This window comes from Salmo salar, chromosome ssa03, assembly GCF_905237065.1.
Source record: "Salmo salar chromosome ssa03, Ssal_v3.1, whole genome shotgun sequence".
Lineage (NCBI taxonomy): Eukaryota > Metazoa > Chordata > Actinopteri > Salmoniformes > Salmonidae > Salmo > Salmo salar.
In genome coordinates, this window is record NC_059444.1 from 73,047,443 (window position 1) to 73,071,886 (window position 24,444).

At 43.7% G+C, this 24,444-nt stretch overlaps 3 protein-coding genes across 5 annotated transcripts; 2 read left to right on the forward strand and 1 right to left on the reverse strand.

Annotated features, from left to right (window-relative positions):
• Positions 1-5: 5 nt before the first annotated feature.
• On the reverse strand, positions 6-2,710 carry LOC106601610 (E3 ubiquitin-protein ligase RNF113A). Its single transcript, XM_014193949.2, has 10 exons — positions 2,586-2,710; positions 2,303-2,382; positions 2,117-2,215; positions 1,871-1,978; positions 1,605-1,714; positions 1,389-1,495; positions 1,167-1,256; positions 963-1,056; positions 781-887; positions 6-177 (listed from the first exon to the last, which is right to left on the reverse strand). Exons 1-10 carry the CDS (start codon positions 2,686-2,688, stop codon positions 110-112), a joined length of 966 nt encoding a protein of 321 aa, XP_014049424.1. The 5' UTR covers positions 2,689-2,710; the 3' UTR covers positions 6-109.
• A 338-nt stretch (positions 2,711-3,048) lies between these two features.
• LOC123741702 (RUN domain-containing protein 3A) lies at positions 3,049-17,862 on the forward strand. The gene is made up of 11 exons (XM_045715373.1): positions 3,049-3,347; positions 12,539-12,654; positions 12,966-13,099; positions 13,246-13,331; positions 13,435-13,524; positions 13,614-13,694; positions 13,825-13,990; positions 15,380-15,537; positions 15,677-15,796; positions 16,252-16,343; positions 16,651-17,862. The coding sequence occupies exons 1-11, from the start codon at positions 3,241-3,243 to the stop codon at positions 16,791-16,793; spliced, it is 1,293 nt and encodes a 430-aa protein (XP_045571329.1). The 5' UTR covers positions 3,049-3,240; the 3' UTR covers positions 16,794-17,862.
• A 460-nt stretch (positions 17,863-18,322) lies between these two features.
• On the forward strand, positions 18,323-22,733 carry LOC106601608 (glycoprotein-N-acetylgalactosamine 3-beta-galactosyltransferase 1). 3 transcript variants are annotated; one of them, XM_014193948.2, is made up of 5 exons: positions 18,323-18,423; positions 19,541-19,724; positions 19,816-20,098; positions 21,984-22,398; positions 22,503-22,733. In XM_014193948.2, the coding sequence occupies exons 2-5, from the start codon at positions 19,541-19,543 to the stop codon at positions 22,641-22,643; spliced, it is 1,023 nt and encodes a 340-aa protein (XP_014049423.1). In that variant the 5' UTR covers positions 18,323-18,423; the 3' UTR covers positions 22,644-22,733. The 3 variants fall into 3 exon arrangements, with proteins under 3 accessions (XP_014049423.1, XP_014049422.1, XP_014049421.1); XM_014193947.2 differs by having other exon boundaries at positions 18,331-18,427; XM_014193946.2 differs by having other exon boundaries at positions 18,359-18,458.
• Positions 22,734-24,444: the final 1,711 nt, after the last annotated feature.

The following is a 24,444-nucleotide window of genomic DNA, read 5'->3' on the forward strand; positions in this document are numbered from 1 at the left end:
AGCTATTTAAAAATCGAGTTTTATTCCGGTAGGCTTGACATTGACACAATGAAACAATAAAGAGACAGACACTGATGGAATTGGACAGGTGTGTATTTACAGTAGGTTGCTAATCTTCTTCATCAGAGGGTGGCTGGTCTAGCATGGCTTGGTGTTTGGCGATCTTGGCTGCCAGCTCTGTAGAGAGAGAACACTTAGAGCTACTGCCTGGAGCTCAATAACTCCACTCTGCCTTACACAGCCTCGGGCATGAATATTCAGTGAGCTTTTTCTATTTGACTAACTGTAGGACTAGTCCTTTACCCGATGTGCATAAGCTCTTGCCTGTCTACCAAAACTCCTTGCTCCGGCCAAACGCCATGCCATTGGACACGAGTTTCTGGAGCCGAGTACCTCCCCTAAGATTTCTAGAATGGAAATACATTCTAGACTGTCTGGTCCCAAAAACCTATGGTTGGGCCAGAACACACGTGGGTAAAGCAACATTTAGAAAATGTGTCATTGGTTAGAGATTATACAATTGCTGATGATCTTGTACAACACCACTCATTTTAACTTCAATGATTGCGGTCTCAGACTGAAGTATGTAGCTAACGATAGAGCAGAGGAGGAATTCAGCTTGAGGAGTCAGGCAACATATGCTCCATAGTCAACAACAAGCTGCTTTAGTTTTGTTTTCCTAGCTCAAAGTGATGCTTTGGTGGACCATCCAAGGCCATTCCCTAATGTACATGCCATACCACTATGCTGACCATGGTAATTGAGATGCGTTATCCTCACCTTTAGCTGGGTTGAAGACGCCGTTGGTCTGGACGTTACACACATAGCAGCGCTGGGACTTGCGGTAGTGCTGAAGCGCGCAGGTCTCACAGAAGTAGTGCCGACACCTGCGGGAGACAAGACATGAGTGGTTTGATTAGCTGGAAGTTTCTCTACACACACTTAAAGGAGCATTGTCTTACTTGGTGATGACGGGGTTCTTAAAGGACTCCCGGCAGATGAAGCATTTGAAGGGCATGTCCTCCTCGTCACTGCTCACCTCGTAGTTCTCATCATCTACACACAGACCACACATTACTGAACAGCTGTATCACACACATCAACTCTCTAATCTGATGAATCTTAAATCTACACAGCCTTGTGTTTCTTCCCTGTTGTGATCTCACCGTTGGCCCCATAGCGCCCCTCGTCCAGCTCCCTCTCAATCTGCCAGCCATGTTTGTAGTCTGAGCGGTCATGGAGGAACTTGCAGCTGTCTAAGAGGGGAAAAGAAACACACAAAGGAGACTTTCAGAGACTTCCACAGATGATTAATTCAAGTTGGGAAAGGAGGACCTATGCAAAGCTCGACATTGGGGGATGCAACCTTCCAGCAAAATCCCACTTACCTCCAAAGCCACAGAAGCCAGTCTCTTTGTAGTCCTTGCAGATGTCTGGCTGGTAGTCCCACCTCACTGTGGCCCTCAGGTGCTCTGGGGCCCGGATTGGGCCCTTCCTGACAAAAGAAAAGAGAAAACATTGATGATGCAAATACATAGCAAAAACAATTAAAACTTTCCCCAAGACATTTCAACTTTACTCTGTCACATAACATGCATCCACACCTGACCATGCCAGAGGATGCATTTCCCATGGTGGAGTCTTTGGGCTTGATGTGCTTTTTGTAGTTGTTCATTCCTCTGTAGATCTTATCATCCTCTTTACCGGTCAGTTCCTGGTGAGGGAGAGGATAGAGACCCTTATTAAGCATTTGCGGACCAACGCTGTCCCAATTTACAACAAAACTGGGGGAAGAATGCAAATGATACAATACTAAGATGTAGATACACGAAGGAAACAAAGTTCCTCCAACAAGGGACAGATGTCTTGCCTCCTGGATCTTCTGACTCCTCTCAAAGATGGCCTGAGCATCATTGTCCTTTGCTGTGTCCAGCTCATAGATTGCAGTTGCTCCCATGTCATCTGGCCCCTCTGGTTTCTATACACAGCGAACGGAGGAGGACGAGATCGATAGCTTTATACGGGGCTGAGCAATAAATGGGTAGGTAGGGTATAAATACAAAACATTGTTAATAGATTAATGGGTAGAGGAGAGGTCTTTTTCAAAATAACTCACCGCTGACCGTGTGGACTTGTAAGCAACAGTGACTTTCTTTCTTTCTTTCTCCTCGTCACTTTCAGCAGATGACACCTCCTCCCTCTCTACTTTTTTTGTCTGGGGAGAAGAGAAGAATGATTTCACACTATAAAAAAATGTTTCGTATAAAGACTGATTCGTTTGTAGTCAGTCATGCGACGTTACCCTTTGAATCATAGGGTTTGCTGAACCCGTCTTTTTTTCTTTTCTGACGACGGCATTCTTGTCTTCGTCACTGTTGCTATCTGACAATGGAGGAGGCAATGAGGCAAGTATCAGTATGTGAGTGGGACTTTTCCGTGTTTACAGTACTCGGCCACTTGCAAGTTCGTTAGCTACAATAGCTAGCTCGAGGACTATTACTAATAGCCATTGTTTTCATGCACAATGCAGTCTTTTGGTTAGCTTTTGAAACAACACTGAGCTAGACTCAAACACTGTAGCTCACCTTTGTCGCTGTCACTGGCTTTTCTCTTCCGAGCGTTGCATTTTTTGGTAGACTTTTTAAATAGAAAAGTACATGTTGCCTTGGGTTCCCCTGACTCCGCCATCTTTCACTCTGTTTACAAAAACATGGTGACGACTTTAGAGCGACCTCTAGCGTAGAGGAGCCACAGTATTCCACATTGTGGCCACTTATCTACAGCACAACATATAGAATTAACTAGACTACATTTGCATTTATTTCATGCCAATTTCTAATTGTTTTATTACATATTATTTGTAGATATGTTGTGGCGCAACTAAATAATATCTTATATAGTCAGTCATCATTTTCTATAGTGTTATAAAACCGTAAAGCACATTATGATAAAATGTAGGATTATTAAACGATGAGATATTTTATGTAGGCTAATTCAACATATGTGCATTGGGTATCTTGACGCAGAGGGTATTTTAATGATATTCTCTGTCTATTCACCCTGTACAACTCGACCCTGCACAACTCCATCGTTGTGCGTCAACGAAGAGCCCACTAATTAAGCATCAGCATTTCTCTGCTTCTCGCGGAGAACTGAGGACAGCGGAATATATGGCATAGGCCTGCGGAGGGAGGGGTCTTGGTGGTGCTGGACTACCGGAAGGCTCCGTACCGCCGCTGAATGGAATCCGGCTGTGTCCGAAAAGCAATGGCTATGGGTTTGACATCGAAAAAGGCATCTTCTCGGAGCGTCGGCGTGGAGCGAAGAAATCTCATCACCGTATGCAGGTAAACACAGGGGAGCGGAGGTTTCGTGTGGTTGGCACGTCATGTTAACCACACATATTAGTGAATGCATGCATGGAAATACATGTGTAATGGCTTATGCTGCAATGTATGAAGCGTTGGAATAATTTGCGGCTGCAATAGTTAAGTGTTAGTGCCAGCTCTGTGTCCTGTGTTGTTTGTTCCCAATCATACATTCTCATAAGAAAACGAAAAGAAAAACAAAAGGCAACATATTTCACAGCTATGGGCACTGTGGTAGCCTATACATTAGGCTACTTGGGGAAATTTAAATGTATAAATGTTTTACGTTATTTTTATCTTGGTAAGTAACGGTGAGAGAGAACCAGATCGCCTTATAAATTAACAGCCACATATGCGGTTTCACCTTGGTGGACACCCCGCTGTCTCCGCCGCTATGTCGGCCTATTTGAAAGGAAAGTGGATTAAATGGGGTGTGTGAGGCCTATGTTTGAGAGGGCATTGGTCCACCAGAATTCCCCAGGTCGGTGATGTAGCAATGACGACAACCTTCTTGGAACGAGGACATTATTTACCGCTTATAGAAATGTTGCTCCAAGATAATGACATCACAGTGAAATCGGATGTTTATTATGGTCATTGAATGCTGCTGTGCTATACTCATTACCCAATGTGCCTTATCTCTGTGTCCTTATGCATCTATACTGTAAGCTTCCTCTTCACTGTGTGTTAACATGTACCATGGTGAGTCATCATGGTTTATATCCCTGTCTTCATGTCCGTTGTGTGTTAACATGTACCATGGTGAGTCATCATGGTTTATATCCCTGTCTTCATGTCTGTTGTGTGTTAACATGTACCATGGTGAGTCATCATGGTTTATATCCCTGTCTTCATGTCCGTTGTGTGTTAACATGTACCATGGTGAGTCATCATGGTTTATATCCCTGTCTTCATGTCCGTTGTGTGTTAACATGTACCATGGTGAGTCATCATGGTTTATATCCCTGTCTTCATGTCCGTTGTGTGTTAACATGTACCATGGTGAGTCATCATGGTTTATATCCCTGTCTTCATATAAGGAGATCCAGTAGGAGCAGCAACTGGATTGTTGCCTCAGAAACGTGTGGGTCTGTGGCTTGTAGCTTGTATGTTAGCGATGTGAATATATTATCGGTGGGCACCCTCATGATGAGACGTGAACCTATCAGATGAGGCATGAGTTCTCCAGTGTGTGCTGTCACTCTGAGCGGCCAGGAGACCCATTGTCTTGCCGTCAGGGACACATTTTATCTCCTGAGGGAGGCATTGTTCTACAGAGGACCAACGGGAGTGACATCACGCAAGCTCCTGGTGCTCTCACTAAATCATTTCTAGACAAAGAAATGAGCAGAAAATGAGTTACGCTCATGTGTAGTGTTGGTAGGCTTATATGGTTCATGACATTGTTACTAATCATGGATATCTTGCCATCCTTCCAATCCGACGACATCGACATTGGCCACATCCTCATGATATGACATGTTGAGTTTAGTGTTTGTTTGCTGCTTGGATAGAAGAATAAAGAGACAAATGAAAACTCCAGGAACACGATCAAGCACTTTTAATTACAGCACCTCTCTGTCAAGGGTTCTGTCTGCATTCAGTGGAACACAGTGTAATGGAACACATAGAACAGACATAGACCATGACCAGAAATTAAGAATGTTTTCAAAGACACAGACTTCAGACTCCAAGGATTAGTGAGAGAACAAAGAGACATTTGTTGCAGTTCGGTCATTTTTCAGACGCTGACCGTGCCAAGAACATTTAATCCAAGACATTTAAAGACACAGGCACAGGACACAAAACAAAACAAAAAATGTTCACAACAGTTTTTCATCAGTAATGCTAATCATACAGTTTTCCCCACTGGGAAAGACATGAATTACTTTTCAATGAGAGCTATGAATTAAGTTTAATGCAAGGGTAATACATGTATTCCCCAGGCTTTGAATATCTGAAAGCATCTGTGTCGATGTCAAGTCTACCTTTTGTATTGTGCAGTCTAAGATGGGCTGTAAGTCATAGAGGCCTCTTTTCCTGCCCGACAGAAGTGTACCACTTCCATGTGTCAGCCAATGACAGCCCTTGTCCCAGGTGGTGTTCAAGTTGACAGAGGTTGTGAATGTTTGTGACCTCAGGACCTCTGGCTGTGCATAGAGTCAGGCTGATGTTGTGTGTGTCTCATTGTATAGGCAGGGCTACCAGCAGAGCAGAGCAGGGCAGCCTTGGGGCAAAGAAGAGAGGGTGGATCTGTGCTCCAGACTAATGCCAAGAGTAACGGAGGGAGTCATGAAAAAGGTTTGACTGATATGGACACAGTTATCTTCAGATCATTAGCCATCCCTCCCAACGAAGCCCAAATTAGTGTTCAGTTAGCACACCAGCCCAAGCATGATCCTTCTTCTAACACTAATGCACGTGTATATATTCAATTTGAATACAAAACATTTCCTCCACTATCACAACATACACATTTACCAGACATCGACACACATAGATTAACATGTTTGGACTTCCTATTTTTCATTTTTTGGAAGTAAATCCTTGTCTTGAGGCCTATTTGTGAATGCTCTATTATCATACAAAGTTGTTCTTGATTACTGAATTTGAATCCGTTTACTGTGTCATTGACCCTTGGTGAAATGCTGGACCCAGAGCTTCATCCCCATGTCAATTTGTCATCAGGGATCATAATGGATTTTCCCAAACTGGCATCACACTCCCATTCAAAGCTCTTCCTCCAAGTCATTAACATGGTTGTTTTAGTGCTATACTGATATAGTAGGGCTCAGTAATACTAGTAGACCTACTCTGTGATGGCACATCTCATGGGTTGGCCCTGTTTTCGACACCAAAGCCAAGATATAGTGACTTCTAAAATGCAGTGATCTGATGTGTCAAAGTGACCTCCCCATTACATCATGTTTCATCGACTGAACTTATTTTGATGACAGAGATTTCCATGCACAGCAAAAGACAGTACAGTGACGGAAATCTGGAAATACTCTCAACATCACAGGGAACTATTGTTTCTTCCCTGGGTCAAAGGTCTTAGGTCAATAGTTAAGTCAGCAGAGGTCATAGATATACAGTATGGTCCAGCTGGTAGTCTCCAAGTGGAAAAGTCTCATGTATTCATGTACTAATTTGATGTGTGTTTGAAAATGACTGAAGAAATCTCAGTTGGAACTTGGCACCATGAACTTTTCAAGTCCTGAGAAAAAAATTACTTTTAAAGGAGATACCACTCATGCCTTAAGCTGGCTTTCATTTATAAGTATTTACCATGGCCAGAATAATAATAAAATGTCAAGAATAAAATACAAGTCTTACATAACAGTATAGCTGTTGCAATGGGCTACATATGTTTTTAAAACATGGCGGGACCAGAGTGTCATCTGTACTTGGTTCATCTGAGAGAAACAGACTGTACCAATAGCTGCTATTTTACCTTATTGAAAAGAGGCCAAACCAGGAGAAACAGCTATCACTAGGGAATGTTGTTACAGGCCAGTTGATATATTACTTTGTTGTTGCATATTCTGGCCTAAGAGCTCTCATGACGAGGTCCATGACTGGATGAACACTGTTGGTGCCAACACGTTGAACCTAAGAAAACAACATAAATAAGATGGTTAAAGATTTGGAGGTATCAACCCTATTTCATCCTTGCTCCCTGTAAATAAAAGTGGATGAGATGAGAAGGAAGAGCAAGTCGTCTTTTGTCTGTTGAAGCCTTCAATTGTTTTGGGTGTGGCTGGGGAGAATGTGTCATTACTGTCTCTGTTGTAATATCCTGAGGAGGACTTATAAAGTGGAACCAGCTGCACAATGATTGTAAAGTACTTTGAAACTTGAATGTGGGTTCTGTGAGGGACTGTACAGCATGGTTCTTCACTCTGAGTGTGTCCTTTCTTGTGTTAAACAATGGCAAAGCACCACAAATGGTCCCACTCTTCACCTCTCTCTCTCTCTCTCTCTCTCTCTCTCTCTCTCTCTCTCTCTCTCTCTCCCTCTCTCTCCCTACCCCTCAGCCTCTCTCTCTCTCTCAGCCTCTCTCTCTGCCCCTCTCTCTCTCTCTCTCTCTCTCTCCCCTCAGCCTCTCTCTCTCTCTCTCTCTCTCTCTCTCTCTCTCTCTCTCTCTCTGTCTCTCTCTCTCTCTCTCTCTCCCTCTCTCTCTCTGTCTCTCTCTCCCTCAGTCTCTCTCTCTCTCTCCCTCAGTCTCTCTCGCTCTCCCTCAGTCTCTCTCTCTCTCTCTCTCTCTCTCTCCCCTCCCTCCCTCAGTCTCTCTCTCTCGCTCTCCCTCAGTCTCTCTCTCTCTCTCTCTCTCTCTCCCTCAGCCTCTCTTTCCCTCAGTCTCTCTCTCTACCTCTCTCTCAGCCTCAGGGTTCCACTGCTCTACTTTTGTCCTCACAAAAACCCTTCTCATCCACTCAGAAGTGGCTGTCCCATTGTTCATTGTGCACATTAAAGCAGCACTTGGAGCCAGCCATCCTAGAATAACAAATTATGATCGTAATATTGGTGTTCTTTTCAGCCTAATTATCCTCTTGTTTCCCTCTTGTTTTCACATATTTCTAGCATATTATTGCACAGATGACCTCTGCCTTACTAAACATAAGCAAGGTTCATTGGCATTGCAATGTGAACGTTACCAGCAGGACCAACCACTTCACATTACAGTATATATACACTATTATACAAGTTCAGATGTCACTTGAACCTTTCCCCACCTTCCTCCTCTCCTATTACCATATCTACTGTCTCTGTGACATACTATATCCTTCATATCACATCCCCTCATCATGTTCATTATTATGAATTATGCCTTCAGTTCTTCCCAGCCCAGCACCTCTATTTTTCTACTTTTTCTACTCCTCCAAATGCACATACACTGGCCATGAGACACCCTGCCTGGCTCCTCATTCCCTTCACATTCACACACCCTTCCATCTATCGATATTGCTTGATGTGACACATTATTTTGGTCATAACGTTTGTAGTCTCTCCGTCAGAGCAAATAAGTCAACTAATACTATCTCCTCCCATGATATTGCATGGCGCATAGACACAGGGCTTGCATCTCCTCCCCTGGCTGAACTCATCTCCCCTATGGGAGGGATCCTCCAGGTGCACACACACCCAGTAGAGAATCTGAAACACAGCATCACACCAACAGTGTTCACTTCACATGGCCGTGGCCAGGGAGGAATCCTCCAGTGTCAGCTGATCCTGCTGGTTAGGCCAAGACTGGAGAGGGAGAGAGGAGAGGAGAGGAGAGGAGAGGAGAGGGAGAGAGTTAGTCAGACAAAGTGGGGAAGAGATAAAATTGTGATTGAGAGCTCTCAATCCTAATCTTCTGAGATTATTTTGGACAAATTAGAGAACCCTGATCCTAAATTGTATTGTAAATGAAGCACAACTGAACGTAAGTACAGTAGGAAAGGTAGCAAAAAGAACAAGAGGACGTTTGAAGAGAGCTGAGAGTGGGTTTGGCTGAGATCCAAGAGGAGTGAGAGGGGGCACAAAAGATGTTTGTTTTAAGGCCGGGCAGTTGTTTTTCAGTGTCAAATCGTACCAAGTGTATTTACTGTGGCACTCAATCCATTATCATTTAAGGCATATCAGTTATTACCGCTCTAAATCCCCTTCACATCCAGAGACATTATCAATTTGTAATCATTCAACCACAATATTAGATTCTGATGTTGTAATCACATAAACTGATTTTTACTGATAATCAGAGATGACCATCTTGCTAACTACTGATTTCCTTGACATATCAGGGCTGCAGAAATACCTAAAGTGCCTAATTGTCATAGAATATTGCAACAATGTAGCAGGCCAAATGTTCTCAAAGTTTTGTTCTAGGCAACTGAATAGGGTGTCCAACAGTAACATGTACAACAGACATTGACTTCTGCACAACCCATAACTCAAAGACTCACCTGGAATCATGGGTAGAGTAGAACACATCTAAGAATTCTAAAACCACTGACCTGTTTCCTTGATAAAATCCTGTTTGATCGAAAAAGTAAAATGGTCCAAAGCAAAATAATCCAGTGTTTTAGAAGTCAGTTTAGATATAGCCTGTGTAGACGTTGCGGTGATGTCCTTAGGTCCCCTGTGATGGTGTTGTTGTATGTTGTCTTTAAGTTTTGTTGAATTAGCCACCAGTCCCTCCACCCAATGATGTCCACTCTCATCTAGAGGGTCTTGCGTTTGGCGAAAAAGGCTTTTCGAAACGAGGTGGTGGTGGTGCCCCTGCTGAAGGAGGCATTGCCCATAGTGAGCTTGGTCTTGGCACTGGCGATGGTGGAGGCGCCCAGAGAAGTGGTCTTCTTGCCCCTGGTGATAGACGAGTTGCCCACGGTGAGCTTGGTCTTGCCCCTCTTGATAGTGGTGTTTCCCAGGGAGAGGGCCGTCTTCCCCTCGGTGATGCTGGTGTTGCCCATTGAGAAGAAGGTTGAATTCCTGACCCTGCTGAGGTGGTGGATTTTGGGGTTCACTCGGCGCGACACATCGCACGCTCATGCAGTACACCCCGCTCAGTAAAGCTTGGGTGTGATAGTAACAGTAACGAGAGTCCAGAGTAGACCAGAATGCTAAGCGTGGATAGTGCTACCCCCGTGTCACATAATGCCTTCGTTGAGCTTATAGACGTGGGCTCTGGAAGGCCACATACCACCCATGTGTCCCTGTGAATGGACAGAGGCAGCCGTAGGTGGCTGTAGCCTATCTGAGGGCTTGGTACAGTGGAACGATTGTCCCATCACCACCACGACACGGCTGAAGGAGACATTGTTGCCCAGAGGACAATATGTGGTGACATCACTTGATCCTGCGGCATTGTTGCCTATATCCCCTGATTGTAAATCCTTGGTTCTGTGTGAAGCTGTATGGAACATGTGCATCATGAAACATATAATGTGAGACATTATTATATGGGCAAGGATGTTGACGTAAGTTCATGTTTTCCATCAATGGCCTATGTCCGCTCTTCTCAAATGTGCAATGTGCATCTTGGCTTCGGTCTCCAATATGGGTGTGGCTCTTAGGATTTTTCCAAGTGTCTGTCTCCGTAAAATTGTTTATTCCATTTAGAGATGATCAGATAATCTTATATTGCATTTGTCTATGGTCCTTTAGTATGAAAATAATTCATTATTCCACTTCAGGACAGTACATATCATTTGTTTCCTACTACTTGTATGTTATATAATAAGTCAAATTTGCAAACAAACAAAATTAAGCCAAGCAGTGTTGAAGCAGTTATTTTATAAGCATTAGGTTACATCAATCAATCAATCAGTTATGACAGACACATTTCCTAGTTTAAGACTGTCTTTATAAAACTGAACATAGCATAGTTATTGTAATCTGTTCAACCTTGAAACAGACCAATTTAATCAGCATGCAATTGTTGTTTTATAACAAATGGGGACATTTAAACTGTATTTTTGATTCAGAGAATTACCGTTGAGGTTCTCTGTTGAACAGCACACTGATGACACATGCTCTGTCCAGTGTCTCCACATACACCACACACAGCTGTGTCCTCCTGCCTCCCTGCCAACACACCACCAACCTCATCTCCTCTGTCACACATCTGAATATCTCATTTCAAGCCTGTTAGATCCGTAACACATCCTAACAATAGTCTCATCATGTGGGATTCATTTTGAAAGACATGCTAAATGTTTTTCTTTGAAAACATGAACGCTTCATTGACACTCGAGCTGCAGAATGCTGCACATTGATCAGACACATGGAATAACTGATTACAGATGGACATGATTTAAGCTACTACTGACCTGCTAAAACTGACCAGATAAAAGTCCCTCTGTTTTGAGTGTAACCGTATACAATAATCACAGATGGAAATCCCAGTAGATGTTCCGTGTAGTTTGTCTGCCCCTAGTGAGGCTGGATTTGACCACAGACACAGACTTCTCTCCATGGGTGAAGGTCAGAGTGGTCAGAGAGCTGGTGGTCTGGTCTCGTGTCACGGAGGTCTTTCCCATGGTCACAGTGATCTTTCCCAGGGTAACGGTGGTTCTGCTCCACGAGACAGAGGACTTGCCCCAGGAGATGGCGTACTTAGTCTTCAGAATCAAGATCCTGCCCTTAGTGAAGCTAGTCTTGCTGGACAGGAAGGTGACTTTCCACTCCTCTTCACTCAAGTCTTTTTTTTGATGTCCTGGTTGCTTTGGGAGTCTTGGCCCTGGCGTCTGAGCTCCTGTCCATTTATTCTAGGTGGTCCTGCGCTTTGGCATCAGAGCCTTCCGGAAGGAGGTGGTGGTGGTTCCCCTGGTGAAACTAGCTCGGCCAAGAGCTACTGTGGTCTTCTCCCTACTGATGGTGGAGTCCCCCATGGAGGTGGTGGTCACTCCTCTGGAGACGGAGGTGTTGCCCATCGCGACCGTGGTCTTGCCCCTGGCTATGGAAGTTTTGCCCACTGCCAGGGCAGTCTTGCCCTCGGTGATGCTAGTGTTTCCCATGGAACAAGAGGCAGTCAGCCCTAGTCTGTGCCTGGACTCTCAGCTTACACTCAGCAGGCACAGCATAGCCTCTAGCGCTTAGCTCTCAGTGGGATGTGCAGTGAAATCTTGAGGTCATCAACCAAACGAAATCAGTGGCTACAGCTGTCCTAAATAGATCAGACCACCGTGTATAGAGAGGGTGGGGGGGGGGTCGTATTTGGTCATACTCTGATGTCGGCTGGTTCCTTACAGGGATCAGACCAAGGGACGGACAGGACCTGGGAGCCCATACTGAACAAAGGCTGCCACGCCGACAACCGTGTCATCTGCCATTGGTTGAGACAAGGGGGTTAATTGTGTTGTTGTCACGGACACTTTGCGGAGCATCTGAAGGGGGACATTGTGTTGCACACAAGACAATTGGGGGTGACCTCAGATGCATTCGATGGCATTGCTCCCAAAGAACTCCTCTCAGCTATTGTTTAGCACAAGTCAAGTACAGTAGTACATTTGTCTCTGCCTGTCTGCTTCTATTGTTGTTTTTTACATGATTTCTTTACTTTCAACATACTGTACCTCTTTGCTACTTGCATTTTTATTGCATATATAATAGTTTCGCAAATACGTACGTAGTTATCTTGTTTGTTTCTCATTCCTCTGTCTCTCTCTTCTATTCTCTTTTAGATTCTCGGTGAAGACACTCCTGGAAAAGTACACAGCCGAGCCCATCGATGACTCATCCGAGGAGTTTGTCAACTTCGCTGCAATCTTGGAACACATCCTCAGCCACCGCTTCAAAGGTAACATGGCAGGTACAGGACATGGAAGTGTCCATCAGTCTCTCGGTCTTCTAATTCAGGATACGGAAGCCTCAAGGCTTACCCTAGTTTCAAATGTTACTATTTACCTATTTACATAATATGTATAATGTCACACATATAATAGGCAAATGTAATGATTTTTACATGAGCTCATGGCATGCCCATCTGTTTTGACTGAGTTAAAGTGCTGGATGCAAAGCCAATCTGCTGTGGTGCGTTGAGCGACAGGGACACTGTGTGGGCTGTTGTAGGAGATGGGAGTCATTGTCAGTGTTTTATCTTTGGACCAGGTCCAGGAAGCTGGTTCATCTCAGATGGACAGCGAAGTTTCTGGGACTACATCCGGCTGGCATGCAGCAAGGTGCAGAACAACTGCATCGCCAGCATCGAAAACATTGAGAACATCAGCACCTCACGAGCCAAGGCAAGGACGGGGATCATCTGTGTGTGTGTGTGTGTGCACCAGAGCTTCAGAGTAAAAAATCCCTTAGCTGGCACTCCGCTCTCGTTCCCACTGACCCCCCCTTTCTCTCTCTTTTTCTCTTTCTCTCCTTCCATTGTTTCCTGCAGGGTCGGGCATGGATCCGTGTGGCGCTGATGGAGAAGCGTCTGTCAGAGTATGTGGCCACGGCCCTGAGGGACACACGGACAACCAGGTCAGATATACCACATAATAGTATCCCATCTAGCCTATTAACTACCAAGCTACCTTAGAAACAACATGCAAAACATAACTAATCATAAGGCTTTGCACTGCAGGAGGTTCTATGATGACGGAGCCATCATACTGAGAGAGGAGGCCACTGTTCTGACAGGCATGCTCATTGGCCTCAGTACCATAGACTTCAGGTGAGGCAGCATTACTCAGGCCTGCAGAATCATAGCATTATTATTTGTTACATTGTTATCTTAAAGTTCACAATTCTTTCTCTGTCCAGTTTTTGCTTGAAGGGGGAGGCGCTGGATGGGAAGTCCCCTGCAGTGATTGACTTCACACCTTACCTGAAGTTCACTCAGAGGTGAGACAACCACATGCCCACTTCGTGAATATATGTCATACTAGTCAGTAGCTTAGTCATAGCTATACAAATGACTATAAGCAGTGTGTAAAAGTGTGTAACTCCCTTGCTATATGTCCCCTGCTTACAGCTATGACTACCTGAGTGATGAGGATGACCGGTGCAGTGTGGACAGCAGTGCCAGTGACGAAAGTGTCCCAGAACACCCCTACATCCCCCTGGTCACCGACGAGGAGAGCTGGAGGAACAAGTGTCGCAAGATGGAACAGAGGTTTAAGATCGTGTACGCCCAGAAGGTGACCTTTTGACCTCCTGATAACCTTACATTCCTAAAGACATGGGGCATAGAATCTCTTCCAGCTTTTTAGGTCTCTCCGGAGATGTTCCATCGGGTTCAAGTCCAGGCTCTGGCTGGGCCACTCAAGGACATTTGAAGACTTGTCCCCAAAGCCACTCCTGCGTAGTCTTGGCTGTGTGCTTAGGGTCATTGTCCTGTTGGAAGGTGAACCTTCACCCCAGTCTGAGGTCCTGAGCGCTCTGTAGCAGGTTTTCATCAAGGATCTCTCTGTACTTTGCTCCGTTCATCTTTCCCTCAATCCTGACCAGTCTCCCTGTCCCTGCCTTTGAAAAACATACCCACAACAGGATGCTGCCACCACCATGCTTCACCGTAGGGATGGTGCCAGGTTCCCTCCAGACGTAACGCTTGGCATTCAGGCCAAAGAGTTCAATCTTGATTTCATCAGACCAGATCATCTTGTTTCTCATGGCCTGAGAGTCTTTAGGTGACTTTCGGCAAATTCCAAGTGGACTTTCATGTGCCTTTTACTGAGGAGTGGCTTCCATCTGGCCACTCTACCATAAAGGCCTGATTGGTAAAGTGCTGCAGAGATGGTTGTCCTTCTGTAAGGTTCTCCTATCTTCACTGAGGAACTCTAGAGCTCTGTCAGAGTGACCATCGGGTTCTTGGTCACCTCCATAACCAAGGCCCTTCTCCCTCGATTGCTCAGTTTGATCGGGCAGGCAGCTCAGGGAAGAGTCTTGGTGGTTCTAAACTTCTTCAATTTAAGAATGATGGAAGCCACTGTGTTTTTGGGGGCCTTTAATGCTGCAGACATTTTTTGGTAGTCTTCCCCAGATCTGTGCCTCGACACAGTCCTGTCTCTGAGCTCTACGGACAATTCCTTCGACCTCATGGCTTGGTTTTTGCTCTGCACTGTCAACTGTGGTACCTTATGTAGACAGGTGTGAGCCTTTCCAAATCATGTCCAATCAATTGAATTTACGACAGGTGGAAACCAATCAAGTTGTAGAAACATCTAAAGGATGATCAATGGAAACAATATGCATCTGAGCTCAATTTCGAGTTTCATAGTAAAGGGTCTGAATATTTATGTAAATAACGTATTTCAGTTTTTAAGATTGCCTACATTTTCAAAAAATTGTCATTATCGTGTATTGTGTGTAGATTGATGAATTTATTTGATTTTAACCATTTTAGAATAAGGCTGTAACAAAATGTGGAAAAAGTCAATGGGTCTGAATACTTTCCTAAGGCACTGTATATAGAGTAAAAACTTTATGTACTTTTGGGATATGCAGAACACAGTCTATCTGTATGCACTCCAGTCCTATCTTCTAACTGTGTGTCTGCGTCTGGGTCGGTGCCTGTGTCTGGGATGCAGGGCTACCTGGAGGAGCTGGTGCGTCTGCGGGAGTCCCAGCTGAAGAATGTGGAGACGGAGAACAAGAAGCTGAGTGCCAGGCTAGAGGAGCTCAGAGTCCAGAGCCTGCAGGAGAAGAAGGAGCTGGAGTCCATCGTACTGGAGCTGCAGGCACAACTGTGAGAGCAGTATACAAATGCACACACACTGGTATACATTGACGGGGACACATACAAACATCATAAACAGACACACACAAATGCAGTACATAACATATCAGATGATTTTAAGAGTTAATCACAATCGTGTTCCTTCCAGCACTGCCCTCATCCCCTGTGATTCCTCCCACCTGACTAAGGATCTGTCCATCCCTCTGGTCAACCAGTGGTCCTCCATACGAGGCTACAACAACCAGGGGGACGTCAAGCTCTTCCGCAGGTATATCTACTGTATGAGTGTGTGTATATGTGCATGTGTGTGATTTTTGTGCTACTGTACATTTAAAGCTGCAATATGTAACTTTTTGGGCGACCCAACCAAATTCACATAGAAATGTGTGATATAGACATGTCATTCTCATTGAAAGGAACTATAAGAAGTGTATATCTGTTCTATGTGTGGTATTTCTATGCTTCTCGTTCTTAAGTTTCATTTTGCATTCTTTTACTTTCGGTTTTGTACAGCATCTTCAAACAGCTGGTTTTGGTTATGGAAAATATATTTCACAGCGGTTTAGATGGTACGATGATGGAACGCAACACTATACTTACTTGCTTTGTCACATAAACTAAAATTAGGCAAACTATTATAATTTTAGCAAACAGGAAATGTCAAAGCGATTTCCACACAGATGTTATTGTAACAGTATTTCATGATGTCACTCATCCTTTCAGGAGAAGCTTCCACAGTTTGGAGCAGCTCTCAGCTGACGTCAGTCTGAACTCTGATTCCCAGAAGACAGATGGGCAACAGAACGGAGATACAGGTTGGTGCTCGACAGATAAATGTACATTATACAAACACATTTGTAGATGCACAGCAATGTATACTGATTCTGCAGAAATATGTGAACCGAGTCACCCACTGTCATACATGCACCAACACAAAACCACACAGAAACAGAAACCCACTTAGAAGAATGCATCCACATGTCCTCACAAACACACACATACAAAGGCATGTTTGAACAGTGTCTATGGTGTATTTTGTGTGGGTGTTTAAGTTATGCTGATAGCCAAAGTGTGCTTTAGGGACAGAGTTTTATTGTGTTTTGTCTTTTCTCTCCTCTGTAGGAAAAGACTACACCCCTTCTATGATAGGTCTCTGTGGCTCTCTGGCCTCTCTCCCCAGCTGCAAGTCCATGTCCAGCCTCAAGTCCAGTGAGTGTCTGGTCAACATCAGCATGGAACCCAGCCCTGCACTCTCCCCCAGCTAGGGGGCGCCATGCCAACAGAGCTCTGTCTGCCCAGCGCAAAGCCAACAACCAACCAACCCCACCCGCCTGCCTCAACCTGGAGACACTCAATAGATCATGAACATCTACCTACCTACTGTCACTATTAACACAGTTACCAACAAAACCCTTTTTCAACCAAACCCTTCTCCAACCAACTCCACTCAACCCACTGCTTCATGTCTGCAAAGATTAGAGGGGGAAAAGCTCTTCAATATTTCTGGATTTTTGTGTGGAATAAATTAAAGTTGTAATGAAACTAAAAGGATCCTAGTTCTTCTGTGCCCCTCCTCACCCACACCCTCGCTCATATCCTCACACTGTCCATCCTGCTCTTTCACTGTGTGTGTGTCAATTCCTATGTCAAAATGTTGGCCTGTATTTAATGCCTTTTGGACACATCTAACTAGCGCAATTCAAAGCTACAAAACTATCCAAAAGCATGTATTTATTTATCTATTTAAATTCTCCTCTCCTCTAGATCTCCTTATCCAACTCTTTCTCTGCACCTGACACATCTGGTCATTGTAGTGTCTGTGTGTCCCAGCCCTGCCTCAGCCTATACAATCCTCCTGCCTGCCTGTCAAAATGACAGACAAACTGGAATGACGCACCTGTGATTAAGTCAGAACACTTGGAGGAGAAGGCTGAACTGAATTCCAACAACAACATCAGCTATTCTTAGGTGTTTGTGAGTGGATGCAGGTTGAGTGTTGCTAACATAGTGGCTAGATGTGTATTTGATGCATGTGGCTGAATGATATTGGCATTGTTCCTCTATTTATACTGGGTTTTGGATGGCCTGAATCTCCAAATCATTGACCTGCTTAAGTAATCAGATATTACTGTTTCAGTATGTGTTCATGTGTGCAACAATTGGTTACATCTGTCTATCAACAGTTTTGTTGTCACTTTGCTTTTAATATTTTGTTGATGAATCTGATTTTATAAATCAAGTGTTCTGTTATTTTTACACGTGCATATTTGGTTATTTTTGTTCAATGACCTATGCTATTAGTTGCAATAAACTGCCTTATTTTTGTTATGTCAATCCCTTTTCAGTGAGTATTTTTTTCTCTGCAAGGTGTGTAAACTTTAAGGTATGTTTACCCTCAACTACTCCACTGGTTTCAACAGTATACATCTGTAAGACTCATGTTGATTTTCTACTAACAAAAGGATTCCATTTAAGCAGCCCTTGATTAGTTGAGACAAGTGTGTTAGTAAGCTATTGGGCCAAGAAAAAAGTAATTGATTTCTGTACATTGTGCTGCAAACCTGCAGGACCATCGCCCAGATTTTGCCTATCGGATATGATTAAATGCACAGAAATAGAATAAATACAATGGACAAATCATTGTCTTGAATGTGGATACCTTTCTATTCAATATATTTCTATGCATTTAACCCTGTACGAAAGGTGAAATCCAAATGGATAATTTTTGATAAACTGGGCCCAGGATTGAATGTGTCCAAGGTGCTCTATGGCACCATCTAGTGGTCCATTTACTAATGTGTCCCCAATCAATCAATTGGTGGGCAGTGCTTCTGCAGGGGTGGTGTCCAATTAACAGTCACATCAGGCCATTGTTCTGTTTCTGGAAGGCAGAGGGTTGGTATGTTTGATAGAACTTTGTAAAACCAAATGTAAGATTTAGGATTGATTTGTAGGTCTATGCATGTTGGTAATGGGACATTTAGATCACTAAAGTTCATATTTAGTTTAGAGGGATTAACACTGTTTAGCATATTTATATTTTCCCTTTCTGTAATACACATGACTTCCAGTGTTTGTGACACTCAAGGTGTGGGTTGATGGTCAATAGACTGTTATGGATTATTATCATATCTGTTGATAGTGGGTGATGCCAGACGATGTACAAGGACACACTTATTATTCACTGTAGTATTGTATTTATGACACTGTGTGGTTCTGTAGCCGCTGACCAAGTCACTGCCTTCTGTTTTGACTAACTACAAGCTTCTTGGGCTGGTGTTTCCATAGCTTAAATCAGACTTTGATACCAATTCTTGGTATACAGTCTGAAGCAAAGCACTGCAGAATTGTGGTAATGTTCCTTACAAGCCAGAATGTTGAATAACATTACATTTGAACTTACTCTTGGTTGTCTGTGCAGTTGGTCCTTCAGCTGTTTGAAATTTGAGACAAAATATCCAACGGAAAGTATTGTTTACCCAACTTTTTAGTGCACCAGTACTGAAGTAGAAATGTCTAGCACTTGGCACATGCACAAAACCATGTAAACACCTTGTATTATGTGTGCAGGTACATCCATCTCGTGTGTTCAGTCATGAGCAAACACATCTTGATTGCCACACAGAGCCATGTTTTGAAGTCTGTTTAATACTTTCCTGTGGATATTTTGTCATTCTGACTAGCTGAATGACCAACACCCAATCATCAGAGTACGTTCCAATAATTGTATTCAACATTGGTGACAGACGAGGGACGTTTCCTTATTTTTGTGTGTGTGTGTGGTGTGTGGTATTGCCTACACAATTGAAGGCCCAAGTTTGTGACTAGAACATTTGGTGCTGTCTGATTAGTATATAAAGGGCCAGTCTCCAAGATGTCAATTAGACATTTTCTGTGCTGGATGTGTCTCCTTGTTGCAACTTCTTATAAACCAGATTGGTTTTTGATTGAGTTAATTCTCTTTTTTGTAAACCTAGACATTACTTTTACAATATGATTTTGTCTTGTGCAGATGATTATGTCAAAGTCCACTTCAAAGCCTTCCAGGCTCTTGGATTTTATGTTCTGTGCTGGCTTTGTGTTGGGGTTCTGTCTCTGTTTCATGGCCATTGCTTACAACAGAGCTTATCAGATCTCTCAGGAGACAGTGCCCTTGCCCTCACGGACCAGCAGCCTCTTGGTTGAGCTCCCTTCAGGTAAATTGGAGCTACAGTATTTTTTACACCTCTCTGAATATCTCCAATACACTCAGCCACATGATTCTCTCTCTCTCTCTCTCTCTCTCAGTACACCACTCTGCTGTTGCCACTAATGCCTCAGTCCTCTCGCCATTGCCCCCCACCCCCTCTTCGGGTCGACTGCTCTGCTGGGTGTTGACCTCACCCCAGACTCTGTGGACCAGAGCTAAACACATAGTGAACACCTGGGGGCCTCGCTGTGACACACTGCTCTTCATGAGCTCTAAGCCGGACCTCCTGTTCCCTGGGACCGTGCTGGCTCTGGCAACAGAGGAGGGACGGGCCAACCTGTACAATAAGACCATGGCCGCTTTCAACTTACTGCATGACAGGTAATGCTCCCACAACACCAGTATGTTCTCCTAATCTCTCTCACATTGATGGAGGACATGATTCTGGTGGTCTAGTGGTATCCATGTGGTATGGGAGATCTACAGTGCATTTGGAAAGTATTCAGACCCCTTCAATTTTTCCACATTTTGTTCTGTTACAGCTGTATTATAAAATTAAATATACACACAATATCCTATAATGACAAAGTGAAAACAGGTTTTTAGAAATGTTTGCAAATACCTTAAACTGAAACACCTTATTTACATAACTATTCAGACCCTTTGCTATGAGACTCGAAATTGAGCTCAGATGCAGTGGCCTCCATCTTTCTTAAATGGAAGAAGTTTGGAACCACCAAGACTCTCACTAGAGCTAGCCGCCTGGCCAAACTGAGCAATCGGGGGTGACCAAGAACCTGATGGTCACTCTGACAGAGCTCTAGAGTTCCTCTGTGGAGATGGGAGAATCTTCCAGAAGGACAACCAACTCTGCAGCAGTCCACCAATCAGTTATTTATAGTAGAGTGGCCAGACGGAAGCCACTCCTCAGTAAAAGACGCATGACAGTCCGCTTGAAGTTTGCCAAAAGACACCTAAAGGACTCTCAGACCATGAGAAACAAGATTCCCTGGTCTGATGAAACCAAGATTGAACTCTTTGGCCTGAATGCCAAGCGTCACGTCTGATGGAAGCATCATGCTGTGGGGATTTTTTTCAGCGGCAGGGATAGGGAGACTAGTCGGTATCGAGGGAAAGGAAAGATGAACGGAGCAAAGTACATAGAGATCCTTGATGAAAACCTGCTCCAGAGCGCTCAGGACCTCAGACTGGGGCGAAGGTTCATCTTCCAACAGGACAAAGAACCTGAGCACACAGCCAAGGCAATGCAGGAGAGGCTTCTGGAAAAGTCTCAATGTTCTTAAGTGGCCTAGCCAGATCCCGGGCTTTAACCTGATTGAACATGAATATAGCTGTGCAGCGACGCTCCTCATCCAACCTGACAGCTTGAGAGGATCTGCAGAGAAGAATATGAGATACTCCCCAAATACAGGTGTGCCAAGCTTGTAGCATCATACCCAAAAATACTCAAGGCTGTAATTGCTGCCAAAGATGCTTCAACAAAGGGTCTGAATACTTATGCAAATGTAATATTACAGTTTCTATTTTATACATTTGCAAAAATTGATAAACTGTTTTTGTTTTGTGATGGAGTCTTGTGTGTAGATTGATGAAGAAAATAAACTATTTAATCAATTTTAGAATAAGGCTGTAACGTAAGAAAAAGTGAAGGGGTCTGAACACTTTCCAAATGCACTGAATGTATGTAGTGCAATGTGGATGGGCTGATGACAGACTGTCAGTCAGGTGACCTATGTAAATATGCTATTTTTTTGGTCACCCATCTACACACAATGTCCCATAAATTTGTAAACATTTCTAAAAACATTATCTCATTTACATGAGTATTCACACATCGGAGTCAATACATGTTAGAATCATATTTGGCAGTGATTACAGCTGTGAGTTTTTCTGGCTAAGTCTAAGAACTTTGTACACCTGGATTGTACAATATTTGTACATTATTCTTTTTAAAGATCTTTAAGTTTTGTTGATTGTTGGTCATTGCTAGACAGCCATTATGAAGTCTTGTCATAGATTTCTAAAAATATAATTCCACTTTGACATTATGGGGTGTTGTGTGTAAGCCAGTAACACACAATTTCAAATTAATCCATTTTAAATTCAGGCTGTAACACAACAAAATGTTGGAAAGGCCAAGGGGTGTGAATGTGTTCTGAAAGCACTATGTGTATTTCTATGTGCTGGTGAAGGAGACAAACTCTACCTTCTGTCTTTGATACCTCCTCTTTCCCTCCATTTCCAGTTACCTAGACAAGGCTGACTGGTTCCTCAAAGCTGATGATGACACCTATGTAATAGTGGAAAACTTGCGTCTGCTCCTGTCTCGGTTCAGCCCAGACCAGCCAGTGTATCTGGGCAGACGTTTTCGCCGCTTTGTCCATCAAGGCTACATGAGTGGTGGTGCTGGCTATGTACTGAGCCGCGAGTCTGTGAGCCGCTATGTCAGGGCCCTGCACCATGGAACCTGCAGCCAGTCCACCTCTGCAGAGGACCTACTGCTGGGCTTCTGCCTCCAGAAGCTGGGAGTCCCAGCAGGGGACTCTAGAGACCTCCAGCACAGGGAAACCTTCCACCCCCTGTGGCTGGGTAAACTTCTCTCTACCGAAGACACATTGCCCAAATGGTTCCACCAGTACAACTATTACCCTTCCAAAGTGGTAAGTAGGTCTACACTCAGTACAACACATATCAAATGACCTCCCTTCAGTGCCATTGAGCTTCCTGCTCATCTGTTTTTAATTTCTTTCTCCCTCTCTGTCAGGGTCCAGACTGTTGCTCCAATTCATCTGTATCCTTCCATTACGTTAAGCCAGTCAGAATGTACATGCTAGATTACTTTCTGTACCATCTCAGTCCAGTTGGTGGCCACAGGCCAAAGCTGGGTGTGACCAGAGAGGAATAAGCAGAGACCCCTTTCTATGGATTTGACAGTAACATCCCTGATAATAAATAATAATATACATGCGCCCACTGTAATTAATGATGTCATTTTCTTGTAAAGAGTTGTCTTGCAAACATTAAAACCAATATTGTTACAAAGTCTTTGGTAAGGTCCATGCTAGTTCAAACCAATTCATCATGATCTAGTCTGGATATTTGCCTAGTTACAGTATGTATTCATACATTGAGTCTGTCATTAAAGTCATAGAGATCCTATTAAATACTTTTCCAATTCCTAATTATATGGTTAAAATACTGTCTTCCAGTGACATACTACATTAGCTGAGGTTCCAAATTGGTGTGTGCGATTAAAATTTTAATAAATAAATAATAATAATAATTTAACCTCAACCCGGGTAGTTTGAACTGTATAAGAGGTCCCTTTGGAGCCTGCAGATCACTGAAGCGTTACTGGCCATTTGATTTCTGTTTTCTTCTCCAACGCAGGTCTTTTGCGTCATGTTTTTTCAGAATATATGATAAGAGCTCTGATTTTCAATGTCTTACTTCAGCAGCATCAGCTAACATAAATTGGTAGATCTATGGGCAAGCTGCAAGATCTGAACAGAACTCCAAATCAGGTCATGAACATTCTGGCTTGTATATAGGCTTTTTTAACACTGAAGTTGATCCAATATTGACAATGTTTTGATAAATTATATACTAAACAATCATTTAAATGCAACAAGTGTTGGTCCCATGTTTCATTAGCTGAAATAAAAGATCCCAGACATTTTCCATATGCACAAAAAAGCTTCTCTCTCAAATTTTGTGCCCAAATGTGTTTACGTCCCTGATTCCAAGATATGCCACACCTGTCAGGTGGATGATTATCAAGAAGCTTATTAAACAACATGATCATTATACAGGTGCGCCTTGTCCTGGGGACAATAAAATGCCATTCTAAAATGTGCAGTTTTGTCTCAGAACGCAATGCCACAAATGTCTCAAGTTTTGAGGGAGCGTGCAATTGCCATGCATACTGCAGGAATGTCCACCAGAGCTGTTGCCAGAGAATTTAATGTTAATTTCTTTACTATTATCCACCTCGATGTCGTCTTAGAGAATTTGGCAGTATGTCCAACCGGCTTCACAACCGCAGACCACGTGTAACCTCACCAACCCAGGACCTCCACATTCGGCTTCTTCACCTGCGGGCTCGTCTTAGACCAACCAACTGGACAGCTGATGAAACTGGATTTGCCCAACCAAAGAATTTCTGCTCAAACTGTCAGAAACCATCTCGGGAAGTTACTTTGCATGCTCGTCGTCCACACCAGGGTCTTGACCTGACTGCAGTATGGTTTTGTAACCGACTTCAGTGGATAAATGCTCACCTTCGATGGCCACTGGCACACTGGAGAAGTGTGCTCTTCGTGGATGAATCCCGGTTTCAGCTGTACCGTGCAGATGGTGTATATGACGTTGTGTGGGCGACCGGTTTGCTGACGTCTATGTTGTCAACAGAATACCCCATGGTGGCGGTGGGGTTATGGTATGGGAAGGCATAAGCTAAGGACAACGAATACATTTGCATTTTATCGATAGCCATTTGAATGCACAGATATACCGTGATGAGATCCTGAGGCCCATTGTCGTGCCATTCATCTGCTGCCACCACCACCTCATATTTCATCATGATAATGCATGGCCCTATGTCGCAAGGATCTGCACACAATTCCTGGAAGCTGAAACTATCAGCTATTCCATGGCCTGCATACCCACCAGACATGTCACCCATTGAGCATGTTTGGTATGCTCTG

Coding starts and splice junctions, on each gene's coding strand:
- LOC106601608 (XM_014193948.2), top strand. CDS start 19,541: ATGATTATGTCAAAGTCCACTTCAAAGCCTTCCAGGCTCTTGGATTTT. Junction 19,725..19,815: donor CTTGGTTGAGCTCCCTTCAG/GTAAATTGGAGC, acceptor TCTCTCTCTCAG/TACACCACTCTGCTGTTGCC. Junction 20,099..21,983: donor TTCAACTTACTGCATGACAG/GTAATGCTCCCA, acceptor CTCCATTTCCAG/TTACCTAGACAAGGCTGACT.
- LOC106601610 (XM_014193949.2), bottom strand. CDS start 2,688: ATGGCGGAGTCAGGGGAACCCAAGGCAACATGTACTTTTCTATTTAAA. Junction 1,257..1,388: donor TGGCTTCTGTGGCTTTGGAG/GTAAGTGGGATT, acceptor TTCCCCTCTTAG/ACAGCTGCAAGTTCCTCCAT. Junction 888..962: donor AAGAACCCCGTCATCACCAA/GTAAGACAATGC, acceptor TGTCTCCCGCAG/GTGTCGGCACTACTTCTGTG.
- LOC123741702 (XM_045715373.1), top strand. CDS start 3,241: ATGGAATCCGGCTGTGTCCGAAAAGCAATGGCTATGGGTTTGACATCG. Junction 13,525..13,613: donor CTCAGTACCATAGACTTCAG/GTGAGGCAGCAT, acceptor TTCTCTGTCCAG/TTTTTGCTTGAAGGGGGAGG. Junction 13,991..15,379: donor AGATCGTGTACGCCCAGAAG/GTGACCTTTTGA, acceptor TCTGGGATGCAG/GGCTACCTGGAGGAGCTGGT.